We start from the raw sequence: 17,957 nt of genomic DNA on the forward strand, positions 1-17,957 counted from the left end.
ACAGTGAATAGTGGGCCGACCATAATTTGGGAACACTTTGGAACATGATTTTTTTGTTCCGAAAATTAGCCCAAAAACTGAAATTGTTCTAGCACTGTTGGACACAATACAGCCCATACCAAACAAGTTGGTGTCCTTAATAGTGTCCATTTGCACTGTAGGGAAGGGCATAGAACAAGATGGAGCATGCCCCAAACAGGCCCTTAAAGCGGTTTATTCAAACGGCAAGATACTATGACGTCAATGTGAAAATCCGCTTGTATGTCACCGCTATTTTTGAAACAACATAGCGACAATATTATTCTATATTTAATTCTTTATTTTTTATTTGACAATAAATTAATACAAGGGACAATTGAAAGACAAACATAAAAATATAAATGTGAAGACATGACGACACTGATGTATGTACCACTCAATTTCTTTTCTTAATCATTAATGAGTCAAAATTTTCTGATTAAAATAGTAATACTTAGAATTATGAATGGCAACGGGGCGGATTTGGAGCGAGTTTCCTTAAATCATGCCCTGCCCCTTTTAATTTTTGTCAAGTTTATGCCCGCTCTGAGACTCGCGACGAGTTGGATTTTCATGTCCAGCCCCGCCCTGTTGGGAAATACTGTGCCCCCGTGCCTGCCCCGCTAACAAATTTTTTTCTCCCACTTTTTGGAACTTTTCAACAGAGTAATTTCAGTTTACCCAGGCATTTGTAAATCTTTTAATAGATGTTCTAATATTAAATCAATGTCCCAGAGTACATATAAAGTATCAACATGCATCAACGACGACAAAAATTAAAATGAGCTTAAACTCAAACAAAGAATACATCAGTTAACATAACGGTAAGAACTTGTAATCCAGTTTAATTCAACAAAATTACATATAGTTAAAACATGCACAAATGACTTGTTTTAACCTTAATTAAGCCCCTGGAGTCTACCTAGGTATGCACAAAACACAGGTTTAATTGCCGTGATATTAAACACTACTCTGCAAAAGCTCCTGCTATTTAAATGTGGAAAGCTTGGGAATGGCACAACATAAATGAAATTATGTATTCCAACAAAATAAATAAATAAATAACATGCATATAACATAATTCAGATAACATAATAAACAAAAATAAAAATTTAATACAATCAAATCACAAGAAGTTCTAAGCTCCAATTTCTATCATAACCAAAACAAAAGCAAATTTAATCCCGAGTTTATATCCCAAATTAGGATTGTAAGAGATAGAGAACTGGGTAAACCGCTAAAATAAGTTATTAATATTATATATATATATATTAAATATAGTTATATGTTTAGTGGGGCGGGGCGGGGTGGGCCCCTAGGATATGTATACACTCCGTGACCCGCGACGGGTACAAAATTTGTATCTATGTCCTTTCCAATGGTATAAAAAGTGTTCTCATATTCGTTATTAACGGAGCGGGGTCCCGGTGGGGCGGTAAAAATTGACATCCCTACTTAGAATACATGTATAATTTAAAATATTTTGTGAAGGTTAAAAAAAGGAGAAAAACGAAAGATTAATACTAGTAGATATTAGTTGAAATTTACTTTTTAAAAAGAAGAACGAGTGTTATGTTAGAAATAATATCATTTTACGCTCTGTTTGAAATTTTGTTAAGAAAAAGTTCATATTCAATGAATAAATAAAAAATATTGCTCCAATACATCAATGACGTGAATTGTCATGCTCATCCACTATCAACTTCATGAGAAGATATTTGAGTGAACTGAAAATGAAATTACACTATTTAATGAAATTAGTCCGACTATATATTAAAAAAAAAAAAAAAAACACTATTTAATGAAATCATTCTAACTATAAAAATACATTATTTAATGAAATTAGTCCGACTATTAAAAAAAAAATTAAATAACTTGATGTATTTTGATCGAGTAGGCAATACCACTAATATGGTATCTCTATCTCTGACTCATCCCATATATTCCTCTCTCCATGTATATGTGATATGCTCTACTCACTTAATATTTTCCATGCTCCTACTTAGTAGGAGAAAAGTCTATATGGTCAGGCATTACATACCAATATCAAATAAATAAAAATAAATAAAACTAACACATATGTTTTTGCATTAAGTTATAACGGGTGCAAAACATGTAGTCATTGAGAAATTATTAAATAGTTTTGGTCCATTTGAGACTCGGAATAAAATTTACATTTTGTAATATGTTAGTAATACACAATTGTGGAGTTATTTTCTCAATTCCATAACCTGTATTTAAAGTATCAATAGTTCAAGACCATCTAATAATTAATAATAATTGGGAGCACGTAACCTTCCAGCAGAGTTACAATGATGACGTCAATGATGATGCTATATGATTCTTGTCAACTTGCTTATGGCCATTAGAGAATTGACACGTAATCACACGTCAAGAAACTGATATTAGTATATACATTACACATAATAATAGCAATTTATATACACCTGTAACAACAGATTCCCTTCCACCATATTCTGCCCATTTTAGAGAGAGAAAGAGAGCGACATAGAGAGAGAGAGATGGTTTCAATGGAGGAGGAGAAGAGATCAGGTCCTACTCATGGAGAAACCAAAACCAAAGCAATTGGTGCAGCTATAATGGCACTTATAATGCTTATCTTTATTGCTTATCTTTTTCTTTGGGTTATGGTGCCAACCCACATATTCAGACAGAATTGGTCCCCCAAAATTCAAGCAAACTCCAATTCTACTTACTTTGGATCGCAAGGTTTGAATTATTTCATACTAGTTCACTTCCTTTTCACAGGGTTTTGGTAGCTAGCTTCCTTCATATTTGCATATGGTGGTACTAAATTTTAATTATATTTATATCTATATCTATATCTATACATTATTTGTATACGATTTGTGCATACGACAGGTTACAATTTTCTTCTTTACACATTTCCCATTCTATTCATGGCTATTTTGGGCTCGGTGTATCTCCATTTGGGAAATAAAGTTGGTCATGACAATACCATCAAAAGGTACCAATTATGAATTGTTTGTGATAATTGTCTCCAATTAATCAATCAAAGTTTTTATCACAAGTTTGTGTACTTAAAAATTTGATTTCTTTTTATGTTTCCTATTTAACAGCAACAACTTAAGACGTCGTTTGGCGTCGTGGAAGCGGCCTATGATTATCAAAGGCCCAGGAATTGTTTCTGGGATAGAACTGGCCTTCTTTGTCATGTTCATTGCACTCTTGCTTTGGATTTTTGCAAATTATTTGCATTTCTTCTTTGCTCGAATTGGCGATTCAAAATTCTCAAGGTGAGATAAATTGTAAGAAAAAATACCCAAAAAAATTATGTCTTTTGTTTGTGGAATATGATATTGTATATATATATCTATCTATCTATCATGGTACAAAATTGAAATTGGTTTGTGCAGGTGGGAAGCTAAGTTGGGGAGAGTAGCTCTGACTCTGGGCATTGTTGGAAATGTTTGTCTTGTATTTCTCTTCTTCCCTGTGACTCGTGGATCTTCGGTGTTACCTCTATTTGGCCTCACTTCAGAGGCTAGCATCAAGTACCATATATGGCTTGGACACATTGCCATGCTACTCTTTACCACTCATGGTGTCCTCTACATTGCTTACTGGGCTGCCACGCATCAATTATCCAAGGTAATTAGCAATTTTTTTTTTTTTCTTAAACAAAAGCACACACTCATGATATTGTCCTCAACAAGCTCGAATACTCAAGCTTCCCAAAAAAGATTATATCATATATGCTAATGCCCAGTTATATAATTGTGTTCTTTACTCACGTCATGGGTCTAAGTATTGCTGCATTGATAGCGAAAGATGTTTTGGGATAAAATTTATCTTTGTGTATCAAAATCATCCACTAGCCACCTACTTTGTGTCCTAAACATTAGCTCGACACACCCTAATTTAGGCACTGAGTAATTTTTGATATAGATACAATGTACCAATTCGATTCATTTACAGTCTTAAATATATGATCCTTGTTTGGTGGACCCAAGTTGGCCTCAGGATGATTTTTGATTGTTTTGACTGTGCAAATTACTTGTACCAATACAATACTTCATCGAAAAAATCATGCAAATAGTATATGGGATGAATGGTTGTGGATCATCCTATTAAAGTGGTCCTCCTAATGGTTTGACACTTTAGTCATCTTTTGTGGCTGGCTACCCCATTTGGACGTTAGTTTGTTGTTTGGTATGGAAAAAAGGTATCAAAAGATGGGAAAATCCTTATTGTTACTCTGCCTTTTCAAACCTTCCTATCATGCAAAATTAGGGACTGTTTGACTGTTATGATCCCTCTGGTTGTGATTTTTTTAAATTAAGGACTGTTTGGAAATCAGTCCAGGTTTGAACTAACTAATTACAAACAAATGATTTTACAAAAGAAAGGCCAACAGATTGGTGGGACCCAATTTGTTGTGTGAGTATCACGTGACACTAAAAGTCATGGGTATACTCCATTACTTTTGGAATTGAATTGTTTGTGGCTAACAAATTCGTCGAGGCTCACGAGAATGGTCTAACTTTGTTTTCCATTTCAAAATCAAAGCATTCGCAATGGTCCACCAAAGAGTGTCTTTTAGTTGGCATTGTCAATCAAACGGGTCGAACACGATTCGTAAGTTCATGGACTCTTATCCATTAGTGCACATGGAGTCCACGCAGAAACAGTATATATATGATCCCACCAATGATTTTGGTCCCAAATGTGAACACAGATTTATGGCGTAGCACAATATAGTACAGAGTCTGCTGATTTATACAGTATTTCTGTTAGGTGGTACTTCCTACTCACCCTTATGGGCCCGAGACCTTACCCCATGTCTAGATCTAATGTGGAACAAGAACTACAAATAAATAAACGCAAAGACAACGTTTTAGGATAACCCAACAAAACAAACCAAAGCAAACCATTCAAATAACTGAACAAATAAACCCTTCTTACTAATGTAGGAAATAAATGGAAAACTCTCTCCATCCTTCCATCCACTCTTTTTTCTTAACAGAAATATAAGTAGTAATACCAATTAAAAACAAATAAACTCTTAACAGTTTTAACTCCAAAAAAAAAAGCCTCTAACATTATTGTATCGATGCATGTTGCAGGTGCTAAAATGGAGCAACAATCATGTATCAAACGTGGCTGGGGAGTTGTCTTTGCTGTTTGGATTAGTTTTGTGGGTGACAACCTACCCTAGTATTCGGCGAAAGTTTTTCGAGCTCTTCTTTTACACCCATTACCTCTACATCCTCTTCATAATCTTCTTCGTATTCCATCTTGGCATCTCCTATTCCGGCATGATGCTTCCTGGCTTCTACCTCTTCTTGATCGATCGATACTTGAGGTTCTTACAATCACGACAATGTGTCCGACTACTTTCAGCTCGCATTCTACCATGTGAAACTGTTGAGCTTAACTTCTCTAAGAGCCCAGGTGAAGCTAAAATCATATATCAATGCTGACTACTATCTTAATAAATATGTATTTATGTCCCTTTTTTGTTGATACAACTTTTGTTCCTCTAGGTTTGAGTTACACCCCAACAAGCATCTTATTCATGAATGTGCCCAGCATTTCCAAACTTCAGTGGCATCCTTTTACCATCAGTTCTAACAGTAATTTGGAGCCGGACAAGATCAGCGTCATCATCAAGAATGAAGGAAGTTGGTCAAAGAAGCTTTATCAGATGCTTTCGGCGCCATCTCCTGTCAGCCGTCTTAATGTCTCCATTGAAGGACCTTATGGACCCATTTCAACTCATTTTCTAAGGCATGCACAATATGTATAATCAATCATATGCATATGAGTTCTCTCTATGATAACGTACCATTTGGTGTAATATTGATTAATCGATCGGTACATATATACTTGCAGGCATGACACACTTGTTATGGTGAGTGGAGGCAGTGGCATTGCCCCTTTAATCTCTATCATCAGGGAGCTCATCTTTATGAGCACAACATTGAAATGCAATACTCCAAAGGTTCTTCTCATCAGTGCCTTCAGACACTCTTCAGATCTAGCAATGCTAGACCTCATCCTCCCACTCTCAGGCATTCCAACTGAATTTCCCAACTTAGAGCTGCAAATTGAGGCATATGTCACAAGAGAGAAAGAACCCACAACAGAAAACCGAAAGCTCCTCCGACCCATATGGTTCGACTCGAATGCATCAGATGTGCCTTTATCTCCCATTTTAGGCCGAAACAGCTGGCTTTGGCTTGGCGCAATCATATCATCTTCTTTCATCATATTCCTCATATTCGTAGGCATTCTCACTCGATACTACATTTATCCAATTGATCATAATACCAATAAAATCTACTCACACTCTGCAAGAGCTGCTTGGAATTTGTTGCTCATATGTATTTGCATAGCCATGACTGCTAGCGCAGCTTTCCTTTGGAACAAGAAACAACTTGCCATGGAAGCAAAGCAGATTCAGAGCATGGAAGGATCGACACCATTAGTCTCATCGGAGTCTGGATTCTACAATGCAGATAAAGAACTAGAAAGCGTCCCTCACCAGTCTCTTGTCCAATCTACCAAGGTGCATTATGGTGAAAGACCTAACCTGAAGAGTAAGTAACTCGATCTTCTTCTTGTCACATACACTGGTGGATATGATATGAAATACAATGCTAGCTGTGTTATTAATCTCGACATTGGTACTTTTGTAGGAACTTTGTTTGAATGCAAAAGCCCGAGTGTTGGTGTTCTTGTCTGTGGCCCCAAAACAATGAGGCATGAGGTTGCAGCCATCTGCTCATCTGGTTTGGCAGCTAACCTGCATTTCGAGTCCATCAGCTTCAGCTGGTGATTTACTCATCTTCCATGCAAATAAGTATGTATAACAGTGTATAGATTATGCAATATAATCAGATAGTATGATAGATAATACAATCATATATAATATATTCTGGTTCAAAATGAGAATTTACAATAGAGGTAATAAAAGTGTTCGATCTGTTCATACATGAAAGTTCTAGGGACTACCCTAAAAGAAACAAAAAGCAAGAACTGGGACAAATATGTTCATATCATTGAATAAATTGTATCTATGGATGATAATACAAATGTGTTTATATCATTGAATAAAATGTATCTATTGATGACAGTTGACAAATATATCATCAGGCTCTATTGATGACAATTGATAATATATCATCCTGCTCGACTCTCTAGCCTCTGTTACAAGTTTAACGTTTGTTTGAGTGTAAAATAAATATTTTTTGTATTTTTTTGTATTTGGTTGTCGTAAATATAGAAGAAAAAAATTATTAAAACTCAACAAAAATAACTTATTCAAAATATTTTACACGTTCCACCTCATCGACTCGACCAAGACTTTTGTCAAACGCTAAAAAAATAAGAATAAAAAATATATATTTTACTTAAAAATATATATATACTTTTTGAAGAAAATATTTTACGTCAAAACAAACTGAAGATAAAACAAAAAAAACATCTAGATACACAACATTTACAAACGCTCTTCCTACCTAAAAAAGGAGAGTTACCCAAATTATGAAAAGAATTTAAAAATATATATATATATATATATCAATAAAAATATAATTTTCTATATTTATTATTTTATTTAAAAAAAAAATCTATAAAATCTTTTTATCTTATTATTTTTTAATGGTGTCCAATCTCAACAAATTTTTTTTTTTTTTTTTTGTCTGTCCATGGGTCCCCCTGCACCTACGCCCTTCAGAGGGTGCTAAACAACTAAGTACGGGTAAGTCTCATAGTCGGCTAATAATTATGAGGAGTTCCTTCCTCTTTACTCATAAACCTATTTTCTGGAGGAGTTTATTTAAATATGAGTAAACTTGGATTGCGGACACTGGGAGGAGTTCCTCTCTAGAGGAAAGCTGAGAGACATGGGACCCTTTGCGGAGTTATGAGTCGGCTCTTGACAGATGGTAAGATCAGTAATCTCCATCCTCTCCGGTACATTGGACTTTGATATCCAAGTTCACAATTGTAAAATCTGAGTCCAACTTTACTTGGGCAGGGCCCAACTGAGATACAGAGAGCTGGACTGCAATAATTTACCTCTCCTTATACTTTAATCACAAAAGTTGTTATTGATATATACCAAACAATGAGAGAGAAAATACTAAAGTGAAAAGTTTTCTTTTATTCACTCGTGTCAAGTATATTTCTCAAATACAAGCTCACAAGATATATATATATATATATATATACTGCAATAATTTACCTCTCCTTATACTTTAATCACAAAAGTTGTTATTGATATATACCAAACAATGAGAGAGAAAATACTAAAGTGAAAAGTTTTCTTTTATTCACTCGTGTCAAGTATATTTCTCAAATACAAGCTCACAAGATATATATATATATATATATATATATATATATATATATATATACACACAATAATGGACTTCTTCTGTAGATTAAGTAAGGAGCTTTTCTTGTAAACTAGATATCGAGCTTCTTTTGTAAGTTAAGTAATGAGCTTTTTATGTAAGTTAGATAACGAGCTTTCTTTGTAAGCTAAGTAATGATCTTCTCTTGTAAGCTAATATTTGGGATAAATATGAGTGGACCCCACTCACACACACGCGTATATAACAAAAGTAGCGTATATGTGATTTTTCTGGGAAAAACAAAGGTAGGCCTAAAAGATATAAGCGATTGTAAAAAAGTGCAAAATTATACATAATGAGTAAAATTGCTGCATTTTGTATAGCCGTATGCAAAAGCAAATAGAATGCAAGATGATATTCACGCTCCTCTTTATTTTTTTGTCTTTTTTTTTTTAATAAATATTTCTTGTTATTTTCTTAAGCTAAATGACATAAGTACTCCTGTTGAATGGTTCTCACTAATTTGGTTAGAACAAAATAGTGTCATATGGGTTTAATTTTAAAAAAGAATCCCCGAAATTTGTGTCTATATATATATATATATATATATATATATATATATTTCTCATCCTGTTACTACTGAAGGCGTTTTAGTCAACCACAAAGGGACGATGACATCAATATAAAAACTTCATATGAATACGACCACTAATTTTTAAACTACAAAATGACAATAAGGAGTTTTTGACTTCATATTTAATTCTTTCATTTGTGTATGACAAGTTTAATGCCTACAAGCGCCAAGTTTATTGGTCACTTTTCAAATTTAGGATGCTTTATAAAGGTAAATGAGAGAGAATCACCCAACAACCCAAATTTAGTGATACTTTCTAAAGTCGAAAGTTGATGAGTATATATATATATATATATATATATATAAAATAATAATAGTCTTAATCTGCTTTGAATGAAAAGAGATATCAGATAGAGTTACAATGATGATGTGCCATGAATCTTGTCAACTTGCTCATGCCCAACAGAGAATTGACACGTAATCTCACAAGTCAAGGAACTGATATTAGTATACAGTAGTATACAATTTGCCCATTTTAGAGAGAGAGAGAACCAGAGAGAGAAAGAGAGAGTTTCAATGGAGGAGGAAAAGAGATCAGCTCCTACTCATGGAGGAACCAAAATCAAAGCAATTGGTGCAGCTATAATGGCACTTATAATGCTCATCTTTATTGCTTATCTTTTTCTTTGGGTGATGTTGCCAACCCATACATACTTGGAGACATGGTCAACCAAAATTCTAGCAAACTCCAATTCTACTTACTTTGGATCACAAGGTTCAAATTTTTTTTTTCCCCTAAATTCACAAGGTTCAAATTAATTCATATTTATTTCATATATATATATATATATATATATATATATATATATTCTCTAACACTACTACTACACTTCCTTTTCTCAGGGTTTTGGTAGCTAGCTTCTTCATATGGAGGAACTAAATTTTACTGTGTTTATTGTGCATGCAACAGGTTACAATATTCTTGTTTACACATTTCCCATCCTATTCATGGCTGTTTTGGGCTGTATGTACCTCCATATGGGAAAGAAAACTAATCATGACAATACCATCAAAAGGTACTTCATTATTAACAATATATGATTTGTTTGTGAGATACATACATATATATATATATATATGTATGTATGTATGTATTTGTGTATACTTAAACTTTGGTTTCTTTTTATATATGGTTCCTATTTTACAGCAACAACTTAAGACATCGATTGGGGAAGAGGCCGGTGATCATCAAAGGCCTAGGAATTGTTTCTTGGATAGAGCTGGCCTTGTTTATCATGTTCATTGCACTCTTGCTTTGGATTTTTTCTAAATTTTTGCAATTCTTCTTTGCTGATATTGGAGATCCAAATTTCTCAAAGGGCGATAAATTGTAAGAACTTACTTTAAGGAATAGCAATATACATATAGAATTTAAGTGTAACATGTCGTATATATATATATACATACCGTATGATATAGATTGTTTGTATAGGTATATGTTGTATATACAAAATTGAGATTGGTTTTTGACAGATGGGAAGCTAAGTTGGAAAGAGTAGCTCTGAATCTGGGCATTGTTGGGAATGTATGTCTTGCATTTCTCTTCTTCCCTGTGACTCGCGGATCGTCGGTGTTGCCTCTGTTTGGACTCACTTCAGAGGGCAGCATCAAGTACCATATATGGCTTGGACACATTGCCATGGCACTCTTTACTGCTCATGGTGTCCTCTACATTGTTTACTGGTCTGTCACACATCGATTATCGGAGGTAATTAACATATCTTACTTAATGCTCTTAATTACAGTTAAACAATTATGTGATTAGGATTGTTTGGAGTGTTCGTTCAACTTACTTGTACCAATACAATACCGAATTGAAACAATCATGAAAAAAGTAAACAACAAACAGATCGAGTGTGGTTGCAGATTATCCCCATTAAAGTGGTCCTCCTAGTCATATTCTGCGGCCACCAAATTTGGACTGGATGTTAGTTTGTTGTTTGATATGGAAAAAGGTATCGAAAAATGGGAAAATCCTTCTTCTTCTTGTGCCTATTCAACCCTTTGAATCATGCATATGTTGGGTATCATTTTGAGCTATAAATTTGATGGTTGTGATTTGGTATTAGGGACTGTTTGGGAATCCCAAGAATGAATTAGTTCAAGCCCACTCTTACCTCCTGTCATGCATGCACCATCACTTCAGCCACCTAGTCTAATCAAAACTCATAACAGATTAGTATTTTGGTTTAATTTAAAATACAGCTTGTTTTCTTCTATCCTATCAGTGCAGGTTTGAACCAACTTACAAACAAATGACTTTACAAAGCACTTGCCAACAGATTGGTGGGGCCCAGGTTGTTGTGTTAACGTCCCCTCTCGTGATGACAGACACTAAAACTTTTGACTATATTCCATTACTTTTGGAATTGAATTGTTTGTGGCTAACAAATTCCACAAGCCTCACGAGAATGGTCCAACTTTGTCTTCCATTTCAAAATCAAAGTAGGTATACCATGGAAATGGGTCGGAACATGGTTCAAAGGTCTTGGATCAGGCCATGAACAAATTATGTGATCCCACCAATGATTTTGGTTAGGCCGAATGTGAACACACGAGATAGAAATTGAAGAGTGTTGCGCACTATGGCACATAGTTTACGAATTCATATATATATATACTAAACTTTTTAATAAGATAATATGCTTTGATTTATCGGAATCATATAATTCTAAATCAAAAATGTTTCTTCTTTTCGTCTTCCTTTTGGTTTGAAGGAAATAGTGGTCTGATAAAGAAGCTTTAGGCTACCTCGGTTTTGTTTATTTTTTTCATTTCGCACATATATATATATAGAATCCAGAGCTGGTTTTTGAAATTGGGCATTTTTTTTAATTCAATTCTTAATATATTCAATTCTTAATATATATATATTAAGAATTGAATTAAAAAAAATGCCCAATTTCAAAAACCAGCTCTGGATTCTATCCCACTCTTTTCTCATAACAAAAATATAAGATGGCTAATAAGTACCGATTAAAAATAAATAAACTCAAATCATTTTTGAAAAAAATAATATAAATAAATAATGAAGATGATTTAAACGGTGGAAAACACGTTAGTGAACCCAAATGCAGCCTCTCACTTCATGGAAAACCTCTAATATTATTGCGTCGATCCACATGTTGCAGGTGCTAAAATGGTACAACACTAATGTATCAAACGTAGCAGGAGAGCTGTCTTTGCTGTTTGGATTAGTATTGTGGGTGACAACCTACCCTAGTATTCGGCGAAAGTTCTTTGAGCTCTTCTTTTACACCCATTACCTCTACACCCTCTTCATCATCTTCTTCATATTCCATCTAGGCTTCTCCTACGCCTGCATTATGCTTCCTGGTTTCTACCTCTTCTTGATCGATCGATACTTGAGGTTCCTACAGTCACGACAACGTGTCCGATTAGTTTCTGCCCGCATTCTTCCATGTGAAACTGTTGAGCTCAACTTCTCTAAGAGCCCAGGTGAAGCTAAAATCCTATACCAATGCTGACTATCTTAATAAATATGTATTTGTCCCTTTTTTGTTGATATAATTTTATTCCTTCAGGTCTGAGTTACACTCCAACAAGCATCTTATTCATGAATGTGCCCACCATTTCCAAACTTCAGTGGCATCCTTTTACCATCAGTTCTAACAGTAATTTGGAGCCGGACAAGATCAGCGTCATCATCAAGAATGAAGGAGGTTGGTCAAAGAAGCTTTATCAGATGCTTTCGGTGCCATCTCCAGTTACCCGTCTTAATGTCTCCATTGAAGGACCTTATGGACCTGTTTCAACTCATTTTCTAAGGCATGCACATTATGTATAATCAATCACATGCATACGAGTTCTCTCTATGATAACGTACCATTTGGTGTAATATTGATTAATCGGTACATATATACTTGCAGGCATGACACACTTGTTATGGTGAGTGGAGGCAGTGGCATTGCCCCTTTAATCTCTATCATCAGGGAGCTCATCTTTATGAGCACAACATTGAAATGCAGTACTCCAACGGTTCTTATCATTAGTGCCTTCAGGCACTCTTCAGATCTAACAATGCTAGACCTCATCCTCCCACTCTCAGGCATTCCAACTGAATTTCCCAACTTACAGCTGCAAATTGAGGCATATGTCACAAGAGAGAGAGAACCCACAACAGAAAACCGAAAGCTCCTCCGACCCATATGGTTCGACTCGAATGCATCAGACGTGCCTTTATCTCCCATTTTAGGCCGAAACAGCTGGCTTTGGCTTGGCGCAATAATATCATCTTCTTTCATCATATTCCTCATCTTCGTAGGCATTCTCATCCGTTACTACATATATACTATTGATCATAATACCGACAAAATCTACTCATACTCTGCAAGAGCTGTTTGGAATATGTTGCTCATATGCATTAGCATAGCCATGACAGCCAGTGCAGCTTTCCTTTGGAACAAGAAACAACTTGCCATGGAAGCAAAGCAGATACAGAATATGGAAGGGTCGACGCCGGTAGTCTCATCAGAGTCTGGATCCTACAATGTAGATAAAGAACTAGAAAGCCTCCCTCGCCAGTCTCTTGTCCAGTCTACCAACGTGCATTATGGTGAAAGACCTAACCTGAAGAGTAAGTAAATCTTCTGCATCTTGTCACATGCACTGGTGGATATGATACAAATACAATGCTGTGATATTAACCTCGACATTGTTACTTTTGTAGGAACTTTGTTTGAATGCAAAAGCCCGAGTGTTGGAGTTCTTGTTTGTGGCCCCAAAACAATGAGGCATGAGGTTGCAGCCATCTGTTCATCTGGTTTGGCAAGTAACCTGCATTTCGAGTCCATCAGCTTCAGCTGGTGATTTACTGATCTTCCATGCAAATAAGCCTACTTGTAAGCTTTGATATGTGTATACCAGAGTATAGATTATGCAATATAATTAGATGGTATGAATGTATGATAGATAATACAAGTATAATAGAATTTACAATAAAGGTAGTAAAAGTGTTCTGTTCATACATGAAAGTTCTTGCGGCTACCTAAAAAAGTAAGAACGGGTACAAAATACAAATATGTTCATATCATGGAATAAAGTATATCTATTTTTTTAAGGATAAATTGCACTCACACCCTCTGAGGTTTGGGTCAACGCCACTTCGCGGACGGTCAACGCACTAATTTACATTGACACCCCTGAGGTTTCAAACATATACATAAACACCCCCTCCACCCGAGAAAATGACCATTTTAACTAGGGCTGCAAATGAGCCGAGCCGAGCTTTGGTATGCTCGGGCTCGGCTCGTCAAAATCAGGGGAGTGCTCGGGCTTGGGCTCGGCTCGGACGAGCTTGACTAGACCGAGCTCGGGCTCGGCTCGTGAATATTTTGCCAAGCTTGGGCTCACTTTGCCAAAACTCATACAATCTCTTCTTGTATCAAGATATTCGTAAAAGTTGGAACCATGGATCAAATCTCTGATTCATATATATAAACACATATTCATGTGTATGTATAAACAAAATCCATGTATATATAATTGTAAATATGTATATATTATATATATGTGCCTTCTTAGAGGTTCTTCGGTCTCTATCTCGATCGTACTCCATCTTCTCACAAATCACAGGGCTGAATTTGTAGCGTGCATCAACTACAGCGGAAGAAGAGAGATGAAAGAAGAGAGATGGGGAACTTCGAAAAGAGACGATTGATGGGGATGAAGTCTTGCCGCACAAATATGATGTTGAGATAAGAATAGGGCTGACAGGTGGGGCTTTTGTGTGGAGAGATTTAGGGTTTTCTAATTCAATGTGGGCTTATAAGTTGGACTTGTAAGCAAAAGAGTTTATTTATTTATTGTATGGGCTTGACATTTTGATATGGGCTTAGCAATAAACACTATTGGGTATCATTTATTTGGGCCGACTATAAATTAAATAAAACATTTTGCTAAACGAGGTTGTTCACGAGCTTACCGAGCCGAGCCTAGTAGTGTTCAAGCTCGGCTCGTTTACTAAACGAGTTTGAAAATCGAGCTCAAGCTCGGTTCATTTAACTCAAGAACGAGCCCAAGCCGAGCTTTTAACGAGCCGAGCCCGTGAACAGCTCGGTTCATTTGCAGCCCTAATTTTAACCTTTGACTTGGTCAACAAATACATAAAGGGTAAATTACTAATATAACCCTGTAAACTAAAATTTAAAGGACCAAAATACCCTTTATTTTACATTCTCTCTCTAACCCACCATACCCTCTCTCTCTGTCTCTTACATACACCTATGGCTGTAAATGAGCCGAGCCAAGCCGAGTAACGGTGTGCTCGAGCTTGGCTCGGTCAGGTAATAGGTTATTCAAGCTCGGCTCGAGCTCGAGTTGAGCCTAGAAAATTTAGTTCAAGCTCGGCTTGGCTATGTTTGACGAGTTTCGAGTCGAGAGCTCGATAGCTCGTTTATTTATTTATTTATTTTTTGTTACCTAAGTTCTAACATATTTGGATTTTAGAACAAAAAATAAAATAAAAAATTTGATAGAAATAGATCTAATTCTAATAGATCTGGATTCTGGAACAAAAAATAAAAATAAAATTTTGAGAGAGAAATAGATCTAAGTTCTAACAGATCTGGATTCTAGAACAAAAAATAAAAAATTAATAATAATAATAAAAAGACTACTGGAACCAAGCTCCTCCGTAGACGCAGAGCCTTCGAAGCCTCTCAAGGTTAGGTTCAATGAACCATACAAGCACTAGACCGATGCTATTCCCATCGGCAATGGCCGTCTCTGTGCTATGATTTGGGGTGGCGTCGCTTTGGAGACTTTTTTTGGAGAGAGAAAATAGATGGAGGCAGGAGGCACAAGAAAGGCAAAGGCAACCCTAAACATAAAAGATTAAAAGGGTTTATATACAAAGGCAAGAAAGGCCTATTTGCATAATAACCACAAACTCTATATATAATTACAATATGACCCCAACATAAATATATATCTACATATAAATGTGTTACATACAATTATAATCTGACCCCAACTTTTGTATATATTATAATTGGGTATGTATATATATATATATATATATATATATATATATATATATATAATCGAGAATGTTTGTGAACACATTATCGAGCTCAGTTCGTGAATGATTCATGAACAAACGAGTCGAGTATACTGATATTCAGACTCGGCTCGTTTATAAATCGAGCCTCATAATTTGGCTCGAGCTTGGTTCACTTATTTACGAGCCAAGTAATTAACGAGCCAAGCCCAAGCCGTTCGCGAACGGCTCGGCTCGTTTGCAGCCCTACATACTTTATTTTTTATAAGTAATAATATATTAGAAAAACGTTCCAAAGGGGAACATGTCCCTAATACAAGAAAAAAGGTCTAAGGACCAATGGAATCCAAGAGATCAAAGAAATCATCAATCGAGGAACATGCACTTCCTTTTACATAAAAGAATAAAGAACGAAGAATATGAATTTTTAAAGTAGTTAAAGACTATTCTTTTCCTTCAAAGGATCTATTATTCCTCTCACGCCACAAGCACCACCAGACACAATGTGGAACAATCTTCCAATAATCCCGAGCTTGTTCTTTGACAGGACACCTTTTCCAAGCGTTAATCAATTGAGCGGAGTGCTTAGGCATTACCCAAAAAAGGCCAAACAAACTAAAAATAAAACTCCAACAATCAAACGCCACAGGACAATGCAAAAGAATGTGGTCCACGGATTCACTATCAGTTTTACATAAACAACACCAATTAACAATAATGTTGCCTCTCTTTCTCAAATTGTCCAAAGTCAAAATCTTCCCCAATGTGGCAGTCCAAACAAAGAATGCGATTCGAAGAGAAGCTTTACAGCGCCAGACAAACTTCCAAGGGAACTCAGGATCAACGAAATTGGACAAACAAAAGAACATAGAGCGAACACCAAATCGACCATGAGCTAAAGGAACCCACAAAATATCATCACACCCTCTGCCAATATCCTTCTGACTATACAACATATCCAAAAAAACACAAGCTTCCTCCATTTCCCAATACCCACAACATATACCTTTTGTCTCTATCTCCATCCTCTCATACCCTCTCTGTCCTAACACCACCACCCACCATCGCCGCCCCCTTCATGAGAAACCCACGATACCACTGCCGCCACCACCAACAATCAAAAGCAACAACCACCACTGTCGTCGATCAGAAGCGACGAGATCAGAAGCAAAAGCCACCACCGCTTGCAAATCAAAGAAACCCACCACCGCCATCACCACCAACAATTAGAACCACCGCTTGCGAATTAGAGGCAAAAGCCCTCTACGAATTAGAGGCATGATTGATGATTGCAGTGGCGAGCAAAGATTTGCTCGGTGATGCCAACTGTTTCGACAATTGCAGTGGCGAACACAGATCTTCTCTTCACCGCCGGTAATTTCGCGTGGGTAGGGTTAAGATCAGGCTCTGTGGTCCAACAACTTGCTCGAGCAGTGTATGGGTGTGTGGGTATGGCGGTGGTTGTGGTGGGGTGTGTGGGTTTGACCCAAATGCAGTGTGTGTGGCGGCGGGTGTTGTGGTTGTGGCGGTGGGTGTGTTGCGTGTTGTGTTTGATGTGGCAGTGTGCGACGATTGTAGTGTGCGGCGGTTGCGGCGGTGTGCGTAGGTTGTAGCGGTGTATGGGTGTGGTGGTGGTGGGTGATGGGAATACAAAATATTGATTAGGGTTATTTTTGTCAATTAACAAGTTCAGGGGTAAATATGACTTTTGAAACCTCAGGGAGCGTGAGTGCAAACTAGTGCGTTGACCCTCCGTTGAGTGGCATTGAGCCAAACCTCAGGGGGTGTGAATGTAATTTACCCTTTTTTTATAAATAAATAAAGTGCATCTACAGTGTGTTGATCGAAATCTCAATTGATCAATGTAACTCTAGAGCAGTTCGATTAAAGTCTCCATCGATAAAAAAGTAGAAGAGAAACATGCGGTTAATTTAATTAG

General features: G+C 36.3%; 1 protein-coding gene across 1 annotated transcript; it reads left to right on the top strand.

The window, feature by feature from the left end:
- Positions 1-2,450: 2,450 nt before the first annotated feature.
- LOC132278318 (uncharacterized) lies at positions 2,451-13,991 on the top strand. The gene is made up of 16 exons (XM_059780114.1): positions 2,451-2,748; positions 2,902-3,007; positions 3,120-3,296; positions 3,417-3,651; positions 5,127-5,454; positions 5,547-5,790; positions 5,896-6,602; positions 6,702-6,838; positions 9,415-9,712; positions 9,908-10,013; positions 10,145-10,327; positions 10,471-10,705; positions 12,129-12,456; positions 12,543-12,786; positions 12,888-13,594; positions 13,688-13,991. The coding sequence occupies exons 1-16, from the start codon at positions 2,541-2,543 to the stop codon at positions 13,825-13,827; spliced, it is 4,383 nt and encodes a 1,460-aa protein (XP_059636097.1). The 5' UTR covers positions 2,451-2,540; the 3' UTR covers positions 13,828-13,991.
- The last annotated feature ends 3,966 nt before the right edge of the window (positions 13,992-17,957 follow it).

The sequence above is a fragment of the Cornus florida genome, unplaced genomic scaffold, assembly GCF_030987335.1.
Source record: "Cornus florida cultivar Cherokee Brave unplaced genomic scaffold, ASM3098733v1 CherokeeBrave_3.0.0_Hap2_Chr10, whole genome shotgun sequence".
Taxonomy (NCBI): domain Eukaryota; kingdom Viridiplantae; phylum Streptophyta; class Magnoliopsida; order Cornales; family Cornaceae; genus Cornus; species Cornus florida.